This window comes from Macaca mulatta, chromosome 7 (genome assembly GCF_049350105.2).
Source record: "Macaca mulatta isolate MMU2019108-1 chromosome 7, T2T-MMU8v2.0, whole genome shotgun sequence".
NCBI classification, from domain to species: Eukaryota; Metazoa; Chordata; class Mammalia; order Primates; family Cercopithecidae; genus Macaca; species Macaca mulatta.
Genome location: NC_133412.1, coordinates 26,805,974 through 26,829,221, shown reverse-complemented (window position 1 = coordinate 26,829,221; position 23,248 = coordinate 26,805,974). Strand labels below are relative to the sequence as shown.

The following is a 23,248-nucleotide window of genomic DNA, read 5'->3' as shown; positions in this document are numbered from 1 at the left end:
AAATGAACTAAACATTTCAAGATTTTTTTCCCAAGAATTTTCATGTCAGCAATGTGCAAATTGGGTGACCTTTAACAAAAAGAGCTTTAATACTGGCAAATGGAAATTTTGGATTTTAAATATCTAAAATGCACATGGAATTTTAGAGCTGGAAGGATGCTTAGAGGTCAGTTCATTCAACTCATTTTACAGATGAAGAAACCAAAATCCAAAGAACAAGCCATTTGTCCAAAGTCACACAGAAAACATTTTTTTCTTAATGATTGAGTAAAAAGTGTTTTAATAAAATCATTATATTAATACAGTTGGAGATAAATTAATTCCATTTTTACTTTTCAGAAAGGTGAGATATTTTGACAAAAATTAGTTTTAAAAATTAAGCCTAAGCTATCAATTATCAATACCTTTGCATAGAGTTTTCCTTCCTTGTTCATTGCAAGATAGAATTCACTTTCCACCCCTTTGATTGCCACAATTCCGACTGCCACTGTCCTGATTTCCATGATATCTGCAAGGAATCACAGAAAGACATGTCAAGTATTCGTTCAGCTTTGCAGATGATCCAAGAATGGCCATTTGTTCTTATTTCTGTTTTAATTGGAAGTTTTTAAAATTTTTAATGGGATTATTTACTCAGCCCAAGACCCCGACCCACAACAGATACACACAAACACCAGAATAGTCATTATATAAGGGAAGTACAAACTGATGGGTTTTTTATTTTGTAGAAAATGTGTCTGTATCTAATAAATAGTCATATATTTGAGTTCAGCTTTTTATTCTCTAGAATTAAATTTCTAATTTACTATAATAATAATAGCTAATGTTTATTGAACTGATACCACATGCCAAGGATTATTACATTGCTCTTATGTATTAACACATTTACTCATAACCACAGACTGAAGCAGGTAGTCTTGTTATCCCAGTTTTACAGATCAGGAAACTGAAGCACAGAGAAACTAGGAAATTTGCCCAAATTCTTATACCTGATAAGTAGCAGAACTGGAATTTGAACCCAGATATTCTGGCTCTTAATCATTATATAATTACTTTTCTTTTTTTTTTTTTTTTTTTTTGAGACGGAATCATGCTCTGTCGCCCAGGCTGGAGTGCAGTGGCCGGATCTCAGCTCACTGCAAGCTCCGCCTCCCGGGTTCACGCCATTCTCCTGCCTCAGCCTCCCAAGTAGCTGGGACTACAGGCGCCCGCCACTTCGCCCGGCTAGTTTTTTGTATTTTTTGGTAGAGACGGGGTTTCACCGTGTTAGCCAGGATGGTCTCGATCTCCTGACCTCGTGATCCGCCCGTCTCGGCCTCCCAAAGTGCTGGGATTACAGGCTTGAGCTACTGCGCCCGGCCATATAATTACTTTTCTATTTGAATAAACTTTATCTTATTATTGCCAACAGAATAGCTCTTGAATATACTGAAAGTGAAGAAAATTCTAATTAAAGCAATTGTAAATGATGGTAAATAGAGCCTACTGCCTTAAAAAAAGATTATTTTAAACTGATAGTATTTTGATACATGGAAAGACCACTTAAAACAAAATAATGAATCCTGTTTCTATAATACTTCATAACTTTATACTGTTATAATTAACTTTTAAATCTTTGTTGAAATTGTATTTACAAAACGTGTTTACACAAGAATGGTAACTTACTATTTGCCTTTATTATATATATCTTCCTTAAATCCTGTGTTTTAATGACACACTAAATAAAGTAAAATCTCAAGAAATTTATTAAAGTGATGTAAGAATTAAAATTTTAGTGTACTTTTATGCAATTTGCTATTAATTATATTTTCTACATGAAGGTACAGCCCTGAGTCATTCTCTTACCTATGTCTAACACAGTGCAAAGAAAAGTCAAAGTGTCAATTATCTGTGTGATTGGGCCTTCAAAAGCTACTTTCTAAAATATTGACTTAAAGAAAAAACTAATTGTATTGCCCCATACCTTCAATTCATTCTCTTATTTATTTTTTGACTTCATTTTTGCTATCTGAATAATATAATTTCTATTCATGTCATTGGGATTTAATGTAGCCTAGCTAGTATTTGTCATTTGCTTCACATATATGTTGCATATAGAAGCCTGTTTCCCAATATACTGTACTTAACACTAGTCAGAGCTCGTCCAGTTGAGAGTTTCACAGCTGCTCATCTAGAAATTGGGTTTTATTAAGAAAATGCAAATGAATGGATATTAATCTTTTTATGTATTTATTAAGCATTATCACAATGCATAGAACCCTACTGTGGTTTTAGGATACAAATTAAGAAAAACAGCCCTGGTTCTGAACACCAGAAGTTAAAACCTCATAGAAACAGCAAACATGTCCATATATATCGTTTTAATTAAGATATATATATATCTTACATTAATTAAGATATATATAATTATATATATTAATTAAGATATATATATCTTACTTTTCCCACATCACTCATTCTTTAACCACTGGAAATTTGGTGTAATTAGCAGAACCTCTGCCTCCCTCAGGTGGGAGACTTGTTTCACAACTTTTCTTTATTTACTTCTACATTGTCTTTATATATATATATCCTAGTTAAGATACATATAATCTTAATTAAAAGAAAGCATTTTGAAGAACACAGGCCTGAATAGGCTAGAGAAAATTTAGTAATTGCTTACAAGCACACGAAGGATTATGATGTTGATGCATTCATGTAACATTCAACAGATCTTCACCGAGAGCCAATTCTGTGCCAGGCTCAATTCACAGACAAGCCTTGCCCTTTTAGAGCACTCTGTTTGGTAACTATAACTTCACTTCATTAAAGGAAGCACAAAGGGAAATAACATGCAGAAGAATACTATTAGGTTAAATTTGTACTAATACAATGAAAAATACTGAAGAAATTCATTGATTCAACATATTTGTCTCCAAAATGGAATAAATATATCAATTAGGTTGGTGCAAAACTAATTGTGGCTTTTGCCATTACTTTTATGACAAAAACTGTAATTACCTTTGCATCAACCTAATATTTAAAAGACATATGGAATAGTTGGTTTCTAAAGATCTTAGCATTGTAAAATATCATTAAGAAGTAAATATTTTCTTTTCCTTCAAGTCTCTTTACTCCTGCCATTTCTCCCTTTATTTAATATATTTTCTTTTAGATAAAAAGAGAATGCTGATGCACAAGCTTGGAGTGTCTTTCATGATCAGTTATTAGGGACTGGAATCTGTAACGTTTGCTGGCTTTTCTTTGACAGAACAATTGTAAAACATAAATGTTGACTGATAGAGTTATTGTTAATTATGATAGGCAGACATCTTCCCTTTTAGGTCCAGTCATGACAGTAAGTTCATATTGCCCCACTCCCAAAATGTTTTCTTCTATCCCCTGCCTGTCTATTGCACTTTACAAGAGGTGATGGCTGGGTGCGGTAGCTCACATCTGTAATCCTAGCACTTTGGGAGGCCGAGTCAGGCGGATCACTTGAGGTCAGGAGTTCAATACTACCCTGACCAACATGGCGAAACCCTGTTTCTACTAAAAATACAAAAAATTATCCAGGTGTGGTGGTGGGTGCCTGTAATCCCAGCTACTCAGGAGGCTGAAGAAGGAGAATGGCTTGAACTCAGAAGGCAGAGGTTGCAGTGAGCCAAGACAGTGCCACTGCCCTCTAGCCTAGGTGACAGAGTGAGACTCCATCTCACAAAAAAAAAAAAAAAAAAAAAAAAAATTAGTTGGGCATGGTGGTGCATTCCTGTAATTCTAGCTACTTGAGAGGCTGAGGCAGGAGAATCACTTGAACCCGGGAGGCAGAGGTTGCAATGAGCCGAGGTCACACCACTGCACTCCAGTCTGGGTGGAGTGAGGCTCTGTCTCAAAAATAAATAAATAAATAAATAAAAATAAGGTGATGAACATTTTTAATCTTATCCCTCCACATATTAGGGTTAAGGATACCAAAAATTCTTTGAAAAGATTCTACCTTTAGCTGAGATTAGAATAGACGTATATTCTTAATTGCTTGACATATTTGAAAAATACCATTAACACTGGGAAATCAATGTATCTAAAAGACAATTGCTTGGGGAGAGCATTAAGCAGTGTTGTCAGAATCAATACCTTATCAACCCTGATTTTCTAGTCCATTTTGCTCCATGTCCTATGACCCTCTTTCATTCAAGAAAAGCTCAAGGATAAAGAAATTAACATTTTCACTCTTTTGTTCAGTTGCAGCGTGGGGAGTGATGTTCCTTTCAGTATGCACAAATATTTATAGAAGTATTCACTATGGGCCGGGCGCAGTGGCTCACGCCTGTAATCCTAACACTTTGGGAGGCCAAGGCGGGCAGATCACCTGAGGTCAGGAGTTCAAGACCAGTCTGGCAAACATGGTGAAATCCCGTTTCTACTAAAAATACAAAAATTAGCCAAGCATGATGGTGGGTGTCTGTAATCCCAGTTACTCGGGAGGCTGAGGCAGGAGAATCACTTGAACCTTGAGTTGGAGGTTGCAATGGGCTGAGATTTCACCATTGCACTCCAGCCTGGACAACAAGAGCTAGACTCCATCTCAAAAAAAAAAAAGAAAAAGAAAAGAAGTATTAACTATGAAATTATGAAATCCTGCCCTCCAAATCAGAAGCCACGAAGTTGCTCAGAATACATAATAGAAAAATATGTAATATGCAGATATTAAGTTAGCTACGAATATAAGTTAATTATACTTGGTCTTTTTGCCTACAGTGTATCTGTTGCCTCACATAAAACAAATAGAAGAGGCTATCTTTCTTTGTGGATTTCCATTTGTGCTTAAGAGAAGTTTGTTCACATAAGTAGCACTCAGTAAATTTATTCCCAAAGATTTAAAGCATATTACATAGATGCATCACATTGTGGACATGATGTCCATGGTAGCATAATGGTACAGTTCAAAAATATAAATAAAAGAGAAGGAGAGAATCAGCTCATGCAATGTAACATGAAAAACCAGGCAATGTGTCAAACTCTTTGACTATTTAGCCTCGTCAGCAATATTGTGAACAATAGCATAAATTTATTATTTAGGATGTTACCGTTACACACTAGAGACTGTGCCCTAAATGACTTCCCTATTTTTTATCCTCTGGTTCAATAATTCATGAATTTATCTAAACCTTCTTGTCTGTTTATTATTTAAACCTATATCACACTTGGAATGAAAAGTGAGGAATTTTGATCTAAATTGCAATTGCTTTTCAAAAAAATTCTCTAAAATCTTTCAGAATTTTAGGTGTCCCTCTAATCTTGTATTTCAGAAATTGATACTAATTCTTTTTTTAGTTACCAATAGCTTTGTGATTTTAAAGTGCTTTAACTTTTCTGTTTGAAAAATTACTTTTTAGTGTCTCACCACATAGAATCCATGCCCACCAATCTTAGCATCATGAATATTTCTTTTTCCTGAAACCTTTAAAGCTTTATATTTAAAGTTTTGAGGGGGTATATGTTAATATGGCTGTGCTAGCATGATAACTAAATATTATTTTCAAGTTGGAAAAAAAAGTGGAGGCAGCGGTTTGATGGTTAGCCAATCAGAACTTTTAATCTTGTCCTTGATCAAATATACCCTCTTGGGCATGTTAAAACTAAGAACTAGTATCAACAAAGAAGAAAACATTTAAATTTAAGTAAATTTTATGATTTTCTGTCAAGCCTGGATTGTTGAGTGGGAAATCTTAACCATTATAAATTTATATTATGTTTAAGGCTATAGATTCCATTCATTTTACATCATTAAAACACACCAACATACACATATATGCAAAAAATACATGAACATATCCAACATATACAAAAAACACTGAAAACACAACAATAAGAAAATAAAACCTAGTTAAAAAGTGGGCAAAATCTGGACATCTCACTAAAGATACACAAAGGGCAAATAAGCATATGAAAAGATGCTCAATATCATAGATCATTAGGGAATCGCAACATGGATGCAGCTGGAGGCCATTACCCTAAGCAAATTAACACAGGAACAGAAAACTAAATACTACATGTTTTCACTTATAAGTGACAGCTAAACACTAGGTACTTAAGGACATAAAGATGGCAACAACTGACACTGGGGACTACTGGTGGGGAGTAGATGAGGGAAAGGTTGAAAAACCATTAGGTACTATGCTCAGTACCTGGGTGACGGGAGCAGTCATACCTCAAACCTCAGTATCACACAGTATACCCAGGTAACAGTCCTGTAATGTACCCCCTGAATCTAAAATAAAAGTTGAAATTATTTAAAAAGGAATTGCAAATTGAAACAACAATGAGATACCTCTATACAACTAAACTCCAAAAAACTGACAGTGCTGTATGCTGGCAAGGATGCAAAGCAACCAAAACTCTTCCATTACTAGTGGGAATGCAAAATGGTGCAGTCACATGGTAAGACAGTTTGGCAGTTTCTTAAAAACTAAACATACTCTTAATATATAATCTAGCAGTCATGCCCCCAGGTATTTGCCCAATTGAATTGAAAACTTATGTCCACACAAAAACCTGAACATGACTATTTATAGCAGCTTTATCCATACCATCAAAAACTAGACACAACATATCCAATAGGTAAATGGATAAACAAACTATGGTACACGTATACATTGGAATATTATTTAGCAATAAAAAGATATTGAGCTGTGAAGCCACAAAAAGACAAGGGGAACTTTAAGTACATATTGCTAAGTGAAAGAAACCAGTCTGAAAAGGCCGCATACTGTATGAGTCCAGCCATATGACATTCTGGCAAAGGCAAAACTTTAGAGACAGTAAGATCAGTGGTTGCAAGGGCCTTGAGGAGAGCAGAAAAAGGATGAAAACCTGAATCACAGGGGATTTTTAAATCAGTGAAACTCTTCTGCATAATACTGTAATAGTGGATACATAATATACATTTGTCAGAACTCATACAACTATACAGAGCAAAGCCTGGACCTTAGTATAAACTAACAGTATAAATAAATACTGGCTCATCTATTCTAACAAATGTGCCACGTTAATGCAAGATGTTTATAATGGAGGAACTGTGGGGGGAAATGGAGATTGTTTATGGGAACTCTATTATCTGCTCTTTTTTTTTTTTTTTTTTTTGAGACGGAGTCTCGCTCTGTTGCCCAGGCTGGAGTGCAGTGGCGAGATCTTGTCTCACTGCAAGCTCCGCCTCCCAGGTTCACCCCATTCTCCTGCCTCAGCCTCCGGAGGCGCTGGGACTACAGGCGCCCGCCACCACGCCCGGCTAATTTTTTGTATTTTTAGTAGAGACGGGGTTTCACTGGGTTAGTCAGGATGGTCTCGATCTCCTAACCTTGTGATCCTCCCGCCTCGGCCTCCCAAAGTGCTGGGATTACAGGCGTGAGCTGCCATGCCCAGCCTATCTGCTCGTTTTGTTTTTTTTTTTTTGTAAATCTAAAAGTGTTCTAAAATACAGTCTACTAATTTTTAAATGCAGCTGTCTTTAATAATATTGAGTGTAGAGAAACTATTTGTAGTGACATTTTGCATTATTTATTCGTGTCCCCAATATATAGAACATATGGGATTTGTTATTAATTACTATTAAAAATGTCTTTAGTAATGGATTAAGATCTGCTTACCCAATGGATAACTTCTTTCTGTGAAATACAGACAGTAAGGAGGAGTAAGGTCATAATAAAAGCACACTTTGGAAATTGTAGGATACAAATACTCGACATACAGACCACTGTTTCACTTGTTAAGTGTACAGTATCTCTCAGGTGTTTGGGAATGGAAAATAAGAGCCAGTAATATTTTAGAAACTTGATCTGATTACTTTAATTATGATATCACATCTGGATATTAATAAATATATACAAAAATTCAGTTAGTATTTTCTCTTTCCACAGAAAAAAATAAAACCTAGCAGTATATGCCAATTGCAAAAAAACAAAAAAAAAAAACCCACACACACACAGGAAAGTAAATAGGAATTCAGAAGAAAGAAGTGGTCAAGGGAGGATTTGAGGAACAGAGCTTGAATTAGATCTTGATGGATGAATAGAACTGACATAGGTAGAAAAGATGGAAACGTGCTAATTGAGAGATGAAAGTACTATGTGCAAGGCCACGGAAGCAAAGATTCAAAAGTCATGTTCAGAAGATTGAAATTAGAGCTTATATGTCTGGAATAGGAAGTGTAACAAAATAGTGAGAGGGTGGAAAAAGAGTTAGGGCCAAATCGTCAAGGGTCTTGAATCTGCTAGGTTCAAGGAATTCTTGTTCCTCAGCCTCCCAAGTAGCTGTAATTACAGGCATGCGCTACCACGGCCACCTAATTTTTGTATTTTTAGTAGAGACCCGGTTTCGCCATGTTGGCCAGGCTGGTCTCAAACTCCTGGCCTCAGGTGGATCCCAAAGCGTTGGGATTACAGGTATGAGCCGCCGCGCCCATCTCTAGCTGTAAATTTTCTGCAAATTGTGTACATTCTTGGGAATTGTTACAAAGTAAAAAAAATCAAATTGTTTTTAGATGTCATGAAAAAAATTAATAAATGTAATAAATAATAAAGTTAGTGTAATGTTTTGTTAAATGTCTGCTAATCTGTATATTTTATTTTCAAATTTTACTGTCACTATCTTAATATTAAAGTTTAAATACATTTGCAAGCCTTTGAAATTTCCACAGGCTCCCGGCTCTGTGCCTATGGGTCAAATGAATAAAATGTCCCTGTCCTTAACTCTGAAATCTTTTCAAAGGACTACCCTGGTTCCTTTTCACTAGCACCAACTTTTTTAAACATGTAGCTAGAATCTGCTCATTTTTCTTCAATTTAACTTTTGCATCCTAACTTCTAATCTCTTTATTGGCGTTCTCTCTTCAAGCTCATGAATAAACTCCTAATTGCCAAATCCAAGAGTGCTTTCAATAACGCTTTCTTTTATGCACTGTTTGGCTCGGTTGAACATTCCTTATTCTAGTCCTAATTCTCATATTTCACTAATCGTGCCCTACTGGAGTGCAGGGTGAAAAGTTAATCAAACTGATCAATTTTTGTGTAGCCAATTCTATATAGATCTTTTGTGATAATTTATTATATTGTATCTATGCTTAAAAGTATGTTTTCCATACCATTGTCTGAAATATAGTTTATTCTAACTTTTATAGTTTGAATTTTAAATATAAATTCAAATTATTTTAAATTCATCTGGAATTAATTCTGGGGTATGGTGTGAGATGATACTCTAAACCAGCAGTCAGGGACCGGGGGCCAGGGGGAGATTCAGGATGAAACCATTCCACTTCAAATCGTCAAGCATTGGTGAGATTTTCATAAGGAGCACACAACCTAGATCCCTGGCATATGCAGTTCACAGTAGGGTTCACGCTCCTATGTCATTCTAATGCCGCAGCTAATCTGACAGGAGGTGGAATGCTTGCTCACCCTCCACTCACCTCCTGCTCTGTGGCCTAGTTCCTAACAGACCACAGAGGAGTACAGGTCCGCAGCCCAGGGGTTGGGGGCTCCTGCCCTAAACTGATATTTTATTCCTTCAAATAGCAATCTAGTTTTTCTCAACATCATTTATTAAACATTCTATTCCTTTTTTTATTGATGCCTCTCTTTTACCTTTTATTAACTGTTTTGTCCCATTGATTTTCCTGCCTGTCAGCAATATAATCTCATTAATTTATTGTAGATTACCAGTTTTCAGGTGGTTCATTACATTTGCAAGTAGCGTTGATTGTGTTACCAATTATACGTGAATATATCCTCTGAAGCTATGCAGAATAAATCATACCATTTCCACATAACAGCCCTTGAAAGAGGTGAAGACAATGATCATGCTTCCCATCATCCATAGTTTCTTTGGCCCTTTGTCATATGGTATGAATTCCAGACTCTTTACCAGCTACATTATTTACTTAAAATAAGTGTCTCAGCAAGAACTGGACTGATATAGAAAGCCTAAGACAGAATATTGTTCATTATTTTCCTTGATATAGACCATAAACGTATTTTACAGTAACACAATCTCACCATCTCCTTAAAAATATTTTTAATTCTGTCATTATTTTAGAGTTTGAATAAAATTAAAAGTATGCCTATCAAAAATAAATTTTGTTTTAGGTTAGTATATTTTTCAAGGTTATATTATAAAGTTTGATTAAATATATTTTATATATAAAGGCAAATGTCAACTGTTCCCCTTCAACAAATGATGAATGTTCTTCATTTTCTTTAAATTAATTACACTTTTAAAAACCTCATGATTTTTGAAAGCATAAATTTCAAAATGACCTCATATAGCATGTGTAGAATTAAAAGTGAGTTAAATAAATATATGTTGAAATATAAATGTTATAGCATCAAAGATGACAAAATCTAGTTTTGGGATCTAATCATTAAAATTCTTTCTATGCTTTAAAAAAAATAGCTCACTTATTTTTAAAATTTCTTTGGTTTCTAAATGTTGAAATAAGAGAAATAATTTTATTCTTCTATTTGCAAATAATGCTCCATAAATAAAATATTGCAGGTGTAGAGAGTCGTTATACCCCTCCAAAACGTGAGACCAACTCCAATATGATTGTCAGAATATTTTCTGTAACATACAAAGATATTTAACAAGTGTTTATTATTTATTTCCAGACCCATTCTTGGCACTAGCACTGTACTGATCTGAAGAAAATTATCTAAAAGTTAACCGTAAATGTCAAATATATGTCGGTTTAAAAAATAAAATAAACGCGAATTTTTGAGTTATTTTATGCTTCTAATAACTTATATTTAACTCAGTGTTCTTTATACTTTCTCTTGTTAACCAATGGTTTGCTAAGGTTATAAATTTAGCAACATATGACAATGAATGAACTTATTTATATAACAGTGAACATCATCATGACTTCATTAAATGACGAAAGAATGAGTTAACAAAATTGTGAGTAAATCTATCTCATATTTCTAAATTCCAGGCATTCATATTTGATATCTTTGTGGAGGCACTCAAACCATTCTTTTCTAAATTGAAAAAATACAACATTATTTTTTTAAAATTTATAAGTTGAAAAAAGATTACAGTATGCCTTTAGTTAAATTAATCCCCCAAGTACCTTTGGAAACATTTGAGTGGTCCACATACAATTGCTTAAGAAATGGTGAGTTTTAATTCAGCCACTTCAATTCTGTTTATAATTTGGCATGGAATAAATCACAAATAACTGATACATGAATATATTAAAATGTATGGTACCCAAAAAATTAGCTACTCCTTTCTCTTATTTGTCATTGGCAAATTTGGGAAATGTCTTCGTCTATAATGTCATGTAACTTTTCCATCTACTATTTATCATTGCATCTGTGCTTTTTTTCTACCCATTTGAGGTTACACATTTTGATTCTGGCCCTTTTCTTATGAGGCATAATAAGCTTTCTATTCTCTTCTTGTCATATCTTTGCCCCATAAGTCTTCAGGCTTATGACAGTATAATGTCATTCATTATGATGTTCATTACTTCAATCATGTGTAGGCATTTTTCTCCCCAACTTTCTGAGTAAAGATTCTTAATTGTTCCCAACTTTTATTCTCTCTTTTTTCCATGGCAATAGAATTTTTAGCTGACTGCATAAAATAAACTTTCCATTTTCCAGTCTTTTTTGCAGCTTGATGTGGCCATGTGACCAAGTTTTAGCTGATATGATTTAACTGAAATGTCCTATGGCAACTTCCAAAAATCATCCATAAAAGATAGCCAGCAGAAGCCCTTTGTGCTCACTTTTAATCCCTTTATTCCATATGCCTGCTGGAATTTGGATTCTACCTTGGGTTATGAGAACAAAGAGATTGTGGAACAGTGAGCTAAATGGACCTGGAAACTTCCAGATGTTTTTGTGGAGCAGAGTTGTCACTCCTCCAGACGTTTATTGCATGGAGAAATAAACAATTTTTTAAGCCAAACTGAATCTTAACTAATGCACCCCAATTTCATTTTACTTCAAATGCATTCTTCAAAAAATGTACATACAAGTCCAGGAGCCTATTTTTTCAGTTATTCTAAGCCAGCAGCCGGAAAGACAAGTCTTATTTTCAATACTGTTGTTAATGGCCAGGTGTTTACTTTCACAGCTTTTTTTTTTTTTTTTTCACTTCTAAAGTCATGAGATAAAACTAGAAGAAAAAATGAAAACAACACCTGTGCTGTCATGTCTTTCATTTTCCTATCCAGAACTTCACTGTCATGAGGGATTCCAAGTTTCTTCTGGTGCTGTCATTTATTCCTACATGTGTCAGCATTTAGTTAGCTTGATAAATCTTTTCTGGCTGCCCTTTACATCTTGATACACATGTCAGGAAGACCACAGCTCCCCCCTCAGCAAACTGTCAAACCTGTGTTCAGCTGCTTCCTAGCCAAGAAATTACCTAATGTCAGCTAGCTTTTCTGGATACTCATTATTGTTACATAAAGCATGAGATGCTGTTGCCACCCTCAAAAAGACCAGGTTCACCATTCTTGATTAGAAAATCATAACTTTTCATTTTTGAATAAAACAAGTTATTGATTACTTAACTATGTTCAGTACTCTACATATCTGTCATCTTTCTTCTGTATATAAATGCATTACATTTGCCACAATCTTTTTTTTTTTTTTTTTTGAGATAGTCTCATTCTGTAGCCCAGGCTACAGTGCAGTGGCGCCATCTAGGCGCACTACAACCTCCACCTCCCAGGTTCAAGCGATTCTCCTCCGTGAGCCTCCCGAGTAGCTGGAATTACAGGTGTGTGCCACCACACCAGCTAATTTTTGTATTTTTAGTAGAGAAGGGGTTTTGCCATGTTAGCCAGGCTGGTCTCGAACTCCTGACCTCAGATGATCCGCCTACCTCGGCCTCCCAAAGTGCTGGGATTACAGGCACGAGTCACTGTACCCAGCCTTACAATTTCCATATTCTTAACGATGGTTTGGATTCCCTAGCCTCTTTAGATTTTTTCTTCTTGGCTTCCTTTCTGAATTAGTTTTTCTACTCCCTCTAAAAGTGCTTACCTTTTCTAATAAGCTGTAGCATAGAAAAGGGTATCAACAAGACTTTTCACTTTCACATCTAGTCAAGAAAAACAGTTTACATTATACATGATTGGTGACCATCTCAGACACAAGATGTGGAACAAACACAACAAATATGTTCCAAGTGGGCTGCAGTAGTTCCCTTGGTGTCCTTACATCCTGGAATTTCTCCCAGCAAGCTGTTTGAGTTCTTGGAAGTATTTCTTTTCATTCTTTCTAGATGACACCCTTGTCACTGCATTTCTACTTTGTTGATCTTCTAGGAAGTGATACATAATGCTGGAATGTACCACCTTAATGTCAAACTTCAGCAAACATGATAGATCACAAATACTCATTTATACTTAATAGCAGTGATCCAAATTATTTCTATCACAATTATACATTCCTCTTGCTATGCCCATTTTTTCAACTTCCAGGCCCAATGGATGTTGAGGCTAAAGCAAAAGACGTTAAAGAAGTCAAGTATCATTTCAAACCCAGGTCATTTTGAGAATTAAGGTATGAGAAACGTTAAGGGGATGCTGTTTTTACTAGGTGGGAGTGATAATGTGTTGGAGTTTTTATAAAGACATTAAGTTTGAAGTCATAGTGGTTTTGTATATACTGGTCCTAAATTTGGCATAAGAAAATCACTTTATGATCTAGATCCACAGCGAAATTATAGCTGTACTAGATATGTAGGATCAACAGAATTGCTTATTGGTAATAAAAAAGAAATTTGTTCAGCACCAAAATATTTCATATCTGACTTTTTAAAATATAGTGATAATGTTAGTGTTTTAATTTTTAAAATATTTAATATGTACTCAGTGTTCCCAATGTTCCCAGTGTTAAAGAATTATCAGGTGTCACTTAAGGTATCCTCACATGTGGTTTTTCTACCCCTGCCTCCCTCTTTAATTTACAATCTACAGTAACATTTTAGAATTCCATCATTTTCCATGCTCTGATCATAACACTGTGCTCTTCAAAACATTAGAATGTCCCATTTTGATTATGGTTGTATGCAGGGCTTAAATTTTACCAGAGAATTAAGAAATATATTAAAGCATAGCTACCATTTCTATTTAATGCCATCCTCTAATGAAAAGATGGAATCATTAAACTCTTAATTGTACTGTGAAGGTGAGAATTCTTTGGTTTGAAGTGGATTTACATTTTCTCAGTTCTATTTATCACCATTTCTCTTTTTGAGTTTGCTTATCGTTATGACTAAGAGAGTCATAAAAAATTGAAAGATAATGACAATATGTTTCAGCCAGTCGCTTCTCAATCACATTATTCCTATTATCAATCACTTTTAAAAGCATATCTTGATAATGTATCTTGATAATGAAGATTATTTCATTACCAGTATCTTGATAATGAGGATTATTTCATTCTCTGCCAACTACTAATTAGTTGTTGCAAATGAAGTCCTTGGCTACTTTTTGTCTGCCTCATAGTAAAATCAAGGAATTTAAGTAAATACTTTATTGAATTACTTCAATTCAATACTTTATTGAAGTGACACCTAATAATTTAATCCATAAGCCACTGTTTTGGTCTTGATTAAGAAATAAATTTTTCTTGTTCTGACTCTAAGAAAGGGAGTAAAAATTGTGCATGAAAAGCCAAGCGATTCGTTGGTCTGAGATTTTAGAATGAAGTAAAGATAGTGCTTATAAGTCACATATAATTTTTAAAAATTAAATATAAAATATTTTAATGATTAATTGTAATGCTCCATATCCTTCAAATAGAAATAGAATTTAATTTAATTTAATTTTAAGAGTATCCCTGGAGTAAACAGCAGTTTTCTGTATAGACAATATTCAATGAGATAAGTGGTGTAATTATCTCTAATCAAGAAATGTTTCTCTAAAAGAAAATATGTTTGAAAGCAGAGTAATATGTTTTATATCAACTGTTATAGACAAATGTCATAGAAAATAAATGACTCAAGTACCATTTTACATTAATTTCATTCAGTCTTACGTTTATTTTACAGATGTTTTATGAGTCATTTATTTTCTTGTAAACAACTTGTATAAGTTACCTCCATCATGAACCAAGTCAAAATCATGTAAGATATATACATATACACAAAACATGTAGCTATATTTTTTAAGGTGTCAACCTGAAACATAAGCAAATGACCTTCAGTAATGTATGCATGTTATTCAGAATTGACTTTTTCAAAAGTGACAGTGAAATAGAAAAAGCCCAAATTATGAGCACTTAAGTTGAAATAAACTTGTTCCATCAATTAAGCAGAGTGACTGCTTAGCATGGAAGACAAACCGCTTCTGTCTGTGTTAGTGTTGGGGTAGGACCATTAATTGGATATGCTGTGTACGTGTTGGCTTTGCTGCCTGGAGGGAATGATTCAGTGTTTGAGTTAGGAAAGAACTGAGTTCACTTTCTCCACATTTCTTTATTGACTTTCACTTTGAAGGGACAACACAAAGGACTCTGTGGAGGTAGTGACCTCCAGCAGGCTGGATACTGAACCTGCTTCCAGGTTCTTCTCTTTTCCCATGAACCCTGGAGTCCACTATTGTATGAAAACACAATGATACATATGGTTGATAAAACTAATCTTGTCGTTGGATCACTTTACCCTAAGAAAGCATGCCCTGTAGCTGTTAAATAACAGATTTAAGTCAGAACCTTGGAATACAATAAAAGAAATTAGAAAACTAATCGAAGCCTGCAAGAAAGAAACACAAGTAGATAAATTATTACTGGAACGCAGAAAGTATAATTCCCCTCAAACCAGCATGAAATTCAAAACAGTTCCACATGATTGTGTAATTGCTGGTATCAAGTATCACTGAAATGTCCTGCAACAAGAGAACTGATTCCACATCATCCTCATTATTAGGGAATAAATCAAATATACTTCTTATTAATCCTGTATCTATTTTATAATGATAGCAAAGATCATTTAAATGGCATGTCTGGTTAACTAAAAATAATTATGTCATTCATTCAGGGATTTATAAAGAAAAACATTGAAAATCTTTAGAAAGTACATGAGCATGTGGTACAATTATAGCAATATTTTCTTTTGAAAGAATTTAAGTTGCAGCAGCTTGTTTCAGCAGGGTTAGAACTATATCAGAATTTGAAGCAAACTATTCGGTTGTGCAATACACAGTGTGAAATTTATCCAGTAGCATATTACTGAAGAATGTCATGGGAACATCATTGAACTGTATTGCACAGACTTACGTTTCCATACCAATGTACTGATCATTTTCCTTATCATTTATGGCCTCTCAGGAATGCAAGGGACCCACCTTTCTCCTTTGGGCCAGAGAAGATATATTCCCTGAATCAGACAGGAGGAAATATTCTTTGTATACTCTCTAATCGCTAAAGATTCTAAACTTTTATCCAGAAAGAATTATTTCTCTGATATTGTAGACTGTTTACATCTGCTAAATATAACACTTCACTATGTTTTTTCAAAAACGGCTCCAGAATTATCAGAATAGGTGTGGATATTATAGTCCCAGAACATGTGAGAAAGTATCAGATTTTTATGTGAAATGGAAACAGTTGAAGCAATCTCTTCCCACCATCTAGAAAATCTCTTCCATTTTCTCGATTTTCCTAAAGTCTAAAATATCTTCAACAGGAAAGCAGATTTTCATTACATAGGATGAGAGATAAGTTTCAAAATACAAATGTACCCGGGAGGAGTTAACACCTATGCATACATTTATACTGTGTATAAGTGACTATACCTTCTCTGAGAGCAGAATTTGATTGGGCTAGAAGGAAGTGATCACAAGGGCACTAAGAATGAAATTGAAGGGGGAAAATGGTCAGAAAAAGAAGTTATAGAAACTTTCATTAACACTTTGTTCATAGCTACCTCTAGGAGTCACAAAGCATGTTATGCTACACTTTATCTAATTCAGCGACACCAGCTTAGATGATAAACTACACATCCACTTTCTCCCTTTATTTTAAATACTTACATGCTCCGTGAAATTTACTATCCAGTAGGTGTGCAATGTAATCTTTCTTCCCTCCCTCTTTAACTTGTGTTTAAATGTTCTGCTACCCAGGCATAAGATAATTCTAAATATTTTAGTTTCAAATCATGCTGGTCATCAGCATGGAAATATTAAAGCATGATTTAAAGTCATTTTGGTCATTGGCTTTCTTAGTACTTTTAAAGCATATGTTCTTTGCTAGCAGTCTAAACAAGGAATTCTTATGTGGAGTAGTTAATATTTTTTCACAGAAATGAAAGTGAAAGGAAAAAGAGGCAGAAATAAAAACATCTGAGTTTACTTAAGAAGATAATTAAAAGATTTCAAAAAGGTTAAAGACACCCAAGCTCTTAGCAGAAACAATTATGTTTCCTCTCTATATTACCAATGTATATCCAGCAGTTCTCTTCTGTTTCCATTGCCATCACATTAGTCCAGGCCTTCATTTTCTTGTGCCTCACCTATTATTATAGTTTCTTAACTAGACCTTTGCCTCCAGCCCTTCTGACTTTAACCCTTTAGGTATTCATAAGATATATGTTATAAAGGTTACTCTTCTGCTCCAAAAATTTCAGTGGTGTACTCTATTAAAAGCAAACCAAAACCTCTTTTATTTACAACTTAGAAGATCCTTTGACTTCAAACAGATTTATTCATTGTCTTCCTCTCCCGTGCAAAATGTTGGAGTGTTTACCTGCTCTGCCTACCAGTTCCTAGAATTACATAGAATTCTCTACTCAAATATTTCCCAAGTATTGCCTCATAGACTGATTGCATGGAATCACAAGATGAACTCTAAAAGATTGTCAGGTTTCCACTTCCCATTCCTCAGAAAGTCTGATCCAATAGGTCTGAGGTAAAGCTTGATAATTAGTATTTTAACAGCTTCCACCTACCTGAATAACCAAATTGAAATTCCAGTTTCTCCATAGTAATTAGTAGTTTTCTAATCTGTTGTCATCTATTTTACTTTAAGAACATACTACTGTACTATTAATTAGCACCCACCTCTATTGTTCTCTTTTTATTTATAAATTTTGCCTATTTTTAAATCTAGGTTGTAAACTCTTCGAAGAGACTATCTTATGTTTCTGCTAACCCCCAGTATTGGTACAGGGATTTATTTGTATTTGACACACCCTCAATAAATGCTGAAATAGATAGAGATACAAAAACACCATATTAAGTAGTGTGTCAAATTATAAGTTGGCATGTGAACGTTATTATTCCAAGATTAAAGAATTAGCAAGTTTCCTAATCATACTGAATGTCTGAAAAACTAAGGTTAGATTGAATAACAAAATATTTGCTAAATTTCCTTCTAATTTTCATTACACTTTTGAGTTTAATTAAATAAGCACAAAATTCCATGGTTAATTTAAATAATACTTTATATAAGATTGTATTTTATGATGCCAACTCAAAAAGGTTGAGAGAATCCCAAATATCTCTAGTTTTCCAATCAATTATAGGTCTCTCTTTTTTGATTTTGGCTAAATCTCTCTTGAATCTATTTATATTTTCAGCAAGCAACACTCATATTATGGGTAACAACTTACATATGTTTTCTATGTACTATGTAAGATAGCGTATCTATTTATCTATCTTGCTCCTAACACATTAACACTTTAAGAAGTAGGCCAAACGTGGCGGCTCATGCCTGTAATCCCAGCACTTTGGGAGGCCAAGGTGGGCAGATCACTTGAGCTCAGGAGTTCGAGCAGCCTGGCCAACATGACGAAACCTGTCTCTACCGAAAAAAAAAAAAAAAAGCCAGACATGGTGGCAGGTGCCTGTAATCCCACCTCTTTGGGAGGCTGAGGCAGGAGAATCGCTTTAATCCAGGAGGCAGAGGTTGCAATGAGTTGAGATCGTGTCACTGCACTCCAGCCTGGCAACAATGTGAGACTCCATCTCAAAAAACAAAAATAAAATTAAGAAGTACATTCTAGTTCTAATATTTCATGAGTCATCCAAGCCTCTGTTCTTATCCATATTATGATTTTATATACATTGAATACAGTCCATTGTAGTTTCTTAACTAGACCTTTATAACATTATAGTTTCTTAACTAGAAACTAGTTAAGGTGTTTATTATCACCTTAATAAACATTTATTATTCTAGATGATAGCCAAAATGTTTTTTAGGTATGTCATGTATGTCTTACATTACTCATTCATTCATTCTAATTGCAGGATGCTTCCATTGTACTGTATAGTTTTTATTAGTGCTAAGCAAGGAGAATGGCATCTGTCTTCCAGATGTAGATAGACCACACTGTTTACACAGAGATATTATATGTTCTGTTTTGCGTCTTTCATTCTTCCTGATAGTGTCCATTATTTTATTGGTCATTTGGGACCAGTGCATACTAAGATAACATTTTTATGGGAACATCCAAAATGATCTATTGGTGTCATTTTTGCAAGGAAATCAGTATTCAGTGACTTTTATCTTGTAAATATAATTTAAATTTTATTACAACATTTAATGCATTAAAAGTCATCTGCCAGTTTTTTGCCTGCCTATATATAAATGTTCTGTCTTCCAACATTTAATCATCATTATCTTAGTTCATGAATTTAGAGATGTTAGCCTAACCTACAAACTTGGAATTTTCACTACACATACATACTTTTAGATCATTTATAAAAATGTCAACTAAGTTGGATCATTTTAGAGGAATCTCACTGTTAACACATTTTTATTTAAAATATTAATTCAAACTAATTCCTTTCTGTTTATCTTTTAAGAACCAGTGATTCTCAACATGATAGACTAGGGATGGGGGCAGAAATTGTTGGGCAAAAAATATCCTTCGGGAAAAAAGTGTCAGAATCACTGCTTTTTTAATCTACACATACTCTGTGGAGATTCTGATTACCTACTCTCCCTATACCCTCATTTAGAAAATCCATCCCCTGCCTAACCCATCCCTCATGAGGCTTATCACAGTAGTTAGCCAATGAAACTAATAGAATTATTGTCCATACAACAGGTGTTTGGGGATGGAAAAAAAAATCACAACTTATTCAAAGCCAGGTTTTAAAAAGTGTCTCACCTCCACCAATGAAAAAAATCAGTTTCATCCTAGGATAATAACAGTAACTCTAAAACAAACAAACAAGCAAACAAACAAAAACCTTGTTTGTTGAGCCACATCAAATCAGTTTGAAGTAGTCTAAAAAATGATATTTATGTGCTTATAAGAGCATTAGCAAATATTTACAATTTTCCCCTTACAGAAACTGCCTTGCCTTTCCTCAGAATCTATTCCATAAACATTATAAGTACTTTGTAGCAGCATAATAGTGAAACAGAGAAAATCAGACAGAAGGAACCGTATGAGAAAGGCACAGAAGCATAAAACACTGTGGCATTTGGGGGTTAACTTGGTGTGCTTGCAACTTATACACAGTGAACTTCCAGGAAAAGAAATAAGAAATATAGGCAGGGCTAGACTATTAAGAACTTATGCAGCTAGTTGAATTTGGATTTTTTTTTTTTTTGAGACGGAATCTCACTGTGTCGCCCAGGCTGGAGTGCAGAGGCATGATCTCAGCTCACTGCAACCTCTGCTTGCTGGGTTCCGGTGATTCTCCTGTGGCCTCCCAAGTGGCTGGGATTACAGGCACCCACCACCACACCTGGGTAATTTTTGTATTTTTAGTAGAGGCAGGGTTTCACTATGTTGGCCAGGCTGGTCTTGAACCCCTGACTTCAGGTGATCCACCTACCTCTGTCTCCCAAAGTGCAAGATTACAGCTGTGAGCTACCGTGCCTGGCCGAATTTGAATTTTTATTCTGTAGGGGATGATAAGCCACTGAAAAGTTTAGAAAAATACTTCTAGCAGCAGTGTGGGAGATAAATTGGCAAGAGGCAAGACCAGTGAAGAGATTGTGGTACTGATCTAAACAGGAGCTGTTGGAGGCCTACTCCAGGGCAATAATCATCAGGATTGGGAGAGAGTGAACTTGTTTCCTCAAACAGGTTATATTTCCATAAATGTTTCATATAGATCCTGAATCTATTTTGAGTGATTTAAGACACAACCTCTTTAAAGACCTCAAAGTATTGTTGATATTTAGAGAATCCAATAATGCTATACTTATCACGACACAGTTCCATTACGCCAAAATTGAATGTATAAAGTGCCTAAGTTAGGACCCAGAGAATAAAATGTATTTATTTATTTTGAATGTAATATCGTTTATAATTTATCAATAATCTTTCAGAATACAGTCATCCTTTCTATACATGCCAAAGTCTTCACTAATCTAAGCTGCTTTCATAATCTGATATATCATATCTTATCTTTCAAAGTTGTATTGTAACTTAATTGGAAGTAAAATGAATGAGAGAAAGAGGAGAGAAGAGCAGTCATAGAATCCATGAGCAACAGTGAGTTAGCTTTCCTCTTCTTGGTAAGAGTCACTGTAGCCTACCTACCCTAACCTCCCTACTCTATGCTTTCCAGTTCTGTGCCAAGGAAAGTGGATCATGCACAATGAATCAAAGAGATACAAAGTTAAAATAGAATCAGTAGAGACTTTTTAACAAATTATATTAGAAATTATATTTGCCCATGCTGGAAAAGAGAATTATGAGACTGGACTAAAAATATTGCTGGACTAAGGCTGGCTCTCTAGTGAGTACAAGGGGAAAAAGGGTTGTGATTAAGAAATATCATCTGAAAGCATCTATTTTTAGTAAATATATGTTAGGAGCTTACTATTTATCTTGCAAAATGCATGTTTAGAAATTATTTTCTGCAAGATATTTTAAATAATGAGAACATTTTCAGTGCACTCATATATGATTAAAGTGCAAAAAAGCAATAGTCAATCTTTTTTTCATCCCAGATCCTCCTAAGTCATCCCAGATCCTCACACATTTCTCCTTTCCCCGTGCTCTCATACTACCTTTAAATACAGTTTTTTTGGCCGGGTGCAGTGGCTCACGCCTGTAATCCCAGCACTTTGGGAGGCTGAGGCGGGTGGATCACCTGAGGTCGGGAGTTCGGGACTAGCCTGACCGACATGGAGAAACTCCGTCTCTACCAAAAAAATACAAAATGAGCTGGGCATGGTGGTGCATGACTGTAATCCCAGCTACTTGGGAGGCTGAGGCAGGAGAATCGCTTGAACCCAGGGGGCAGAGGTTGCAGTGAGCCGAGATTGCGCCATTGCACTCCAGCCTGGGCAACAAGAGCGAAACTCCGTCTCAAAAAAATTGTATTTTTTTTTTTTTTGAGACGGAGTCTTACTCTGTCACCCAGGCTGGAGTACAGTGGCACAATCTCAGCTCACTGCAGCAGCCACCTCCTGGGTTCAAGCAATTTCTGACTAATTTTTGTATTTTTAGTAGAGATGGGGTTTTGCCATGTTGGCCAGGCTGGTCTCGAACTCCTTACCTCAAGTGATCTTCCTGCCTCGGCCTCCCAAAGTGCTAGGATTACAGAGCCACTGCCCCTGGGCAATAATCAATCTTAAAGCTACGTGTATTAGGTAAATCAGGATACCCTAGTAACCATATGTAGATAGTGAGCTCCCAGTTGTTTAATTTGAAATTAAATCAATACCATAATTAGCATAAGAAAATTCAACTTGAATTTCACATGGTATCTCTTTAAGTTTTAATGGAGTATAAAAATTTTTCCTCAAAAAAAATCAGGATTGCTGTTATTCTTTTTGATGCTATGAGAATGTACATATTGTACCTGCACTATTTGAATACATAGTGTACAACTTATTCTAACCATTATCTGCAGGGATTAACTTCATATGCCTAAATTAAACAGAAGTACATGGCTCTTTCAGAGATAAACAGGACATCTAGCAGTAAGTAGGAGAAGTATAGAGCATGAAATATGCAGTTTCTCAGATTAGCTAAAGTCTGCATTGAAAAATAGATGTGATGTCACATAAGCCACTCCTCTTTTCATAGCTTTGATAATGGCCAAGGAATGTGTATTTAATGTTTTTCAAATCTACATAAAATGAATCAAAGTTATTGACTGTATACCTACTCAGTATCTAACATTGCGCATGGATTTGTACAGGGAACACAAAAAATAAATTGTTAGCTCTCTATCTTTGAGGAACTTTTGAGATAATGAGACTTGCAGTTAGCCCAAATGACAAGGAAAACTATGAGTGGAAAAGTAGTAAGGAAAAGATCTGTGTCACTAGTGCAGTCAAGG

At 35.0% G+C, this 23,248-nt stretch overlaps 2 protein-coding genes across 2 annotated transcripts in view; one reads left to right on the top strand and one right to left on the bottom strand.

Moving 5' to 3' along the window:
* The window catches only part of FAM227B (family with sequence similarity 227 member B), a 284,933-nt gene that overhangs the window by 117,882 nt on the left and 143,803 nt on the right, over positions 1–23,248 (top strand). The window lies entirely within an intron of this gene.
* FGF7 (fibroblast growth factor 7) overlaps positions 1–23,248 on the bottom strand; it is a 66,588-nt gene that overhangs the window by 3,695 nt on the left and 39,645 nt on the right. The window contains 1 exon segment of the mRNA NM_001194613.2: positions 405–508. Coding sequence (NP_001181542.1) covers positions 405–508 — 104 coding nt within the window.